General features: G+C 31.5%; 1 protein-coding gene across 1 annotated transcript; it reads right to left on the bottom strand.

Moving 5' to 3' along the window:
• Nucleotides 1-384: 384 nt before the first annotated feature.
• On the bottom strand, nt 385-735 carry HELRODRAFT_77563 (hypothetical protein; the record flags this gene model as incomplete). The annotated part of the gene is made up of 1 exon (XM_009017897.1): nt 385-735. The coding sequence occupies one exon, from the start codon at nt 733-735 to the stop codon at nt 385-387; it is 351 nt and encodes a 116-aa protein (XP_009016145.1).
• Between the last annotated feature and the right edge of the window lie 5 nt (nt 736-740).

Consider the following 740-nt stretch of genomic DNA (forward strand, 5'->3'; position numbering starts at 1 on the left):
TGATTTGCAGATGCTGTAATATGCTCGACTACTTCGGTTCCCACTTTCGAGGAGCTGGTTAATACATTCGTTTCTTCATACATTAATTCCACCGGGCTATATAAATTCTTCAATAATAATACATACATACATACATACATACATACATACATACATACATACATACATACATACATACATACATACATACATACATACATACATACAGCGTCAGATCAGGCGACAGCAGGGAACTATTTTTCGCAACTAACCACATTTCTTGCTTGTTGCAGCGGTTCCTGCGTGTCTGTGTGCTTGAAAATATCCAACTGAATGCCGACATGTGCAATTAACGACAAATCAAAGTGTTAATCCATTTGTTACTTGATGTTTGACGGTTCAGTGTCACTCATCATGTTTTGGTTTTAACATACATACATACATACATACATACATACATACATACATACATACATACATACATACATACATACATACATACATACATACATACATACATACATACATACATACATACATACATACATACATACATACATACATACATACATACATACATACATACATACATACATACATACATACATACATACATACATACATACATACATACATACATACATACATACATACATACATACATACATACATACATACATACATACATACATACATACATACATACATACATACATACATACATACATACATACATACATACATACATACATACATACATA

This window comes from Helobdella robusta (genome assembly GCF_000326865.2).
Source record: "Helobdella robusta unplaced genomic scaffold HELROscaffold_20, whole genome shotgun sequence".
NCBI lineage: Eukaryota > Metazoa > Annelida > Clitellata > Rhynchobdellida > Glossiphoniidae > Helobdella > Helobdella robusta.